Genomic DNA, 4,372 nt, shown 5'->3' with positions numbered 1-4,372 from the left:
CTAAACCTGTGTTCCAAACCTGTGTTCTAAACCTGTGCTTTAAACCTGTGTTCTAAACCTGTGTTCTAAACCTGTGTTCTAAACCTGTGCTTTGAACCCGTGTTCTAAACCTATGCTATAATCTCTATTCATTTTCGTTATCATCATCCGGTCAGGAATATTCTCACACCGGTAATAATCCACAGGCCTATTGGGGAATAGAATCAAATCAGAATTAAGCAAAGGTTATTAGATGTCTAGACATATATTTCGATATGCATGTGACGTGCATGTGGACACCATAATAATACATGTGTATTTTGTTTGGCATGGCTCGAATAGGTGGAGCGTATGGTATGGTATGAGAGGGAGGCAGGCTACTACGCTGTTTAGCAGTCTGCTTCCTCATCCTCTCAGCAGTGTGTTTGCAGCGACCGCAGGGGTAGGACCGTTTATGCCGTGACGCACCATAGAGATCATAACATCAACCCAAATATAGCTTCGATAACTTTAAAGTCGTTTATGGACGCAGTGTAGGCATATCTCAGGATTACCAGAACTCATCGACAACCTCTGGAGTGAATTTATTTATGTCTTTCGTTCCCGGACCGGAGGCTAGTTTTTTTTGACAGCCAATGTGCCAGAGGAGACGCGGGTGACACAAGTGCGCAGTGTTCACGGGAAAAACAGCAGAGAGACCGCAAGGAGGGTGTTTTCGTCCTTAAGCTGTTCGGTGAGTGCGAGGAATTTGACTGTCACAACATGGAATCTTAACTGGAGTGTGTGAGGAGAATTGTAATGACCACCGCGTTGCGTCCTCCAGACGCGGACACTGTCCACCAATGCTGCTGAGGGCAAAACAAGGATCAACCAGCCAGAGCGCACGGCCTGTAAACACCTTGACATTACGTTTGTTGATATTATTTGTGTGGATTCATCGAAGAGCCTATTGAATATTAAAACGCTATAGCCTATTAGGCCATCAGATAGGTCCTACATAAAGGAGCCAGGCGTTCCCCTCAACTGTTTCGAGAATGGGCAACAGTTTCTCCAACATATCTGCTTTCCAATCACTACACATTGTGATGCTGGGTTTGGATTCCGCTGGCAAAACGACTGTTCTCTATCGTCTGAAATTCAACGAATTCGTAAACACTGTGCCAACAATTGGATTCAACACTGAGAAAATCAAACTGAGTAATGGTACCGCGAAGGGGATCAGTTGTCACTTCTGGGACGTCGGAGGTCAGGAGAAGCTGCGGCCCCTGTGGAAATCCTACAGTCGGTGCACGGACGGCATCATTTATGTGGTGGACTCAGTGGACGTTGACCGGTTGGAGGAGGCTAAAACAGAACTGCATAAAGTCACAAAATTCGCAGAGAACCAGGGGACACCTCTTCTGGTGATAGCCAACAAGCAGGACCTGCCCAAATCTCTTCCAGTCGCAGACATTGAAAAACAGCTGGCTCTCCACGAGCTCACTCCATCCACCGCATACCACGTCCAACCTTGCTGCGCCATAATTGGCGAGGGACTTCACGAGGGTATGGACAAACTATATGAGATGATAGTAAAGCGGAGAAAATCTTTAAAGCAAAAGAAGAAACGATAACGACCGCCCATGTGTCGTAACCTATATGGACCATTTTTATACGCAAAATTACTGTATCTAAATGCTTTTCGGGTATGCCGATGTTGCCCTAAAATGACGTTTACTTTGCGGTGATTTTTGTATTTCCTTTCATTGGGTTATTGTCAAAGTTGCTGACGCTATGAACCCTATTAGCTGAACTATGCTTTTGTACACAAGAGGGTGCCTCTGTGTGTACAAGATATATACCAAGGTTAACCAAAAAAAACTTGAAATTACTTTTATCACAGGAAAAAAGCATTGATAAATGACAACGGGCTGGCCCGTTATTTGCTGCTGTACGGTGGATTCTAATTCTGTAGTTCAACATGTGATTTTGAAGTAGCATCCCATAGCCTACCTGTAGGCCTACTGTGATGGACTATGGACAGCCTATCGACACGTCTTCACGGAGTGCTTCTTCGGACATCAAGTTTGACTTTGCACGTTAAGTGGATGTGGGTCAAAATGAAATGGACCCTGTTCATTCAGAGAAAATAACAAACAGATGTCTGTGTTATGACAGTCTCACCTCAGTCTCTGTCTCGGTATATTAATGAAGACGTCAACAAGGCTTTGCGTGTTGAATTAGCTTTTACTATGCGTGATGGACTAAAGATAACATTGCCTGCAACGTGGTCCACTACTTTGCACTTTTCATTTCCTAACAAAATAATAAAGTACTACACTGTATAGCAAAACACAGGCTGTTTATGTACCTGAAAGCCAAAATTGAAGTATTTTTTTGATATTAAAATATATAAAATGCATTGTGACTGATTTACTTTTATTTACATGGTGGGAGATAGGAATTCTAGTTTGAACCTACAGGAATAGCATAACAATGTCAACAGCTGACCAGGGTGATGGTGATCCACCGGAGGTGTGGTTTTTAATGTGAATTATTGAGCTGACCTGATGTTTGACAAGGAGGGTGACTGAAGGGGTGGTCACCCAGTTCAATGACTTTAGTCTATCAGAGAGCTAATGGGTATCTCTCTAGTCAATGCTGATCTGCCAGACTTTAGTACTTAGTCTGTTACTCTCAATCTAGAGGGTGCTGTGTAGCCTAATCATTTTACGATTTAATGTGTGACTAATTTGAGCTCACAAACCAGAAGGATGGATATGGTGTTTCAGGTCTTAGAATGGAGGTGTTTTGGATAGGCCTACCTGTCACGCTCGCTATCCTCAAACTCCCTATCATAAATCAACCAAGGCACAGCGTGCATGTAGTTCCACATCTTTTAATGAAAGTGAAACCGAAATAACCAAAAACCAAACAGGTAAACAGCAAAGAAGGTGACGCAACCGAGGTGCACACAAACACACACGGAAAAAATAATAACCCACAAAACACAGGTGGGAAAAGGCTAGCTAGGTATGGTTCTCAATCAGAGACAACGATGAGGTATTAGTAACTGGTTCTCTGTGAGGTATTAGTAACTGGTTCTCTGTGAGGTATTAGTAGCTGGTTCTCTGTGAGGTATTAGTAACTGGTTCTCTGTGAAGTATTAGTAACTGGTTCTCTGTGAGGTATTAGTAACTGGTTCTCTGTGAGGTATTAGTAACTGGTTTTCTGTGAGGAATTAGTAACTGGTTCCCTGTGAGGTATTAGTAACTGGTTCCCTGTGAGGTATTAGTAACTGGTTCTCTGTGAGGTATTAGCAACTGACTGTCTCTCTCTGACTCGCTCTCTCTCTCTCTGACTCTCTCTCTCTGACTGTCTCTCTCTGTCTCTCTGTCTCTCTGACTGTCTCTCTCTATCTCTCGCACTCTCTCTCTCTCTCACACACACACAGCTCCCCCTCCATTAGTCATTAGGAGTATCTACTGGAGTGTGAAAGAAGAAAAGAGATCCCTTGGTAACAGGACCTTCTGTGCTTTGTCTGTGACCTGTTCAACCCTACTGTGGTTGGGTATGTGTTCTATGTGCCAGGGAGATTAATCAGGAGGGGATGGCCACCTGATAAGGGCAAGACAGTTTGATCAGTCAGGCTGTGTGTAACTGGGTGTACCTACCATACAATTGTTCAAATCAAAATCACATTTTATTTGTCACATACACATGGTTAGCAGATGTTATTGTGAGTGTAGCGAAATGCTTGTGCTTCTGGTTCCGACAATGCTGTAATATCTAACAAGTTATCTAACAATTCCCCAACAACTACCTAATACACACAAATCTAAAAGGGGTGAATGAGAAAGTGATGGCCGACCGGCATAGGCAAGGTGCAATAGATGGTATAAAACACAGTATGTAAGGTATGTAAACATTTTTAAAGTGGCATTATTTAAAGTGACTAGTGATCCATTTGTTAAAGGGCCAGGGATTGGTTCTCCAAGTAGGCAGCAGCCTCTCTGAGTTAGTGATTGCTGTTTAGCAGTCTGATGGCCTTGAGATAGAAGCTGTTCTTCTGTCTCTTGGTCCCAGCTTTGAGGCACCTGTACTGACCTCGCCTTCTGTATGGTAGCGGTGTGAACAGGCAGTGTTGTCCTTGACAGGGTTGTTGTTGTCCTTGATGATCTTTTTGGCCTTCCTGTGACATCGGGTGCTGTAGGTGTCATGGAGGGCAGGTAGTTAGCCCCCGGTGATGATACAGTCCGACAGGGTGCTCTCGATTGTGGATCTGTAAAAGTTAGTCAGGGTTTTGGGTGACAAGCCAAATTTCTTCAGCCTCCTGAGGTTGAAGAAGCGCTGTTGCGTCTTCTTCACCACACTGTCTGTGTGGGTGGACCATTTCAGTTTGTCGTTGATGTGT

At 43.8% G+C, this 4,372-nt stretch overlaps 1 protein-coding gene across 1 annotated transcript; it reads left to right on the top strand.

Moving 5' to 3' along the window:
- Positions 1-404: 404 nt before the first annotated feature.
- On the top strand, positions 405-2,334 carry LOC139380923 (ADP-ribosylation factor-like protein 4C). Its single transcript, XM_071124090.1, has one exon. It carries the CDS (start codon positions 1,014-1,016, stop codon positions 1,590-1,592), a length of 579 nt encoding a protein of 192 aa, XP_070980191.1. The 5' UTR covers positions 405-1,013; the 3' UTR covers positions 1,593-2,334.
- Positions 2,335-4,372: the final 2,038 nt, after the last annotated feature.

This window comes from Oncorhynchus clarkii, chromosome 22 (genome assembly GCF_045791955.1).
Source record: "Oncorhynchus clarkii lewisi isolate Uvic-CL-2024 chromosome 22, UVic_Ocla_1.0, whole genome shotgun sequence".
Taxonomy (NCBI): Eukaryota; Metazoa; Chordata; class Actinopteri; order Salmoniformes; family Salmonidae; genus Oncorhynchus; species Oncorhynchus clarkii.
The sequence above is the reverse complement of the archived record's forward strand: the minus strand, read 5'-3'. Positions and strand labels throughout refer to the sequence as shown.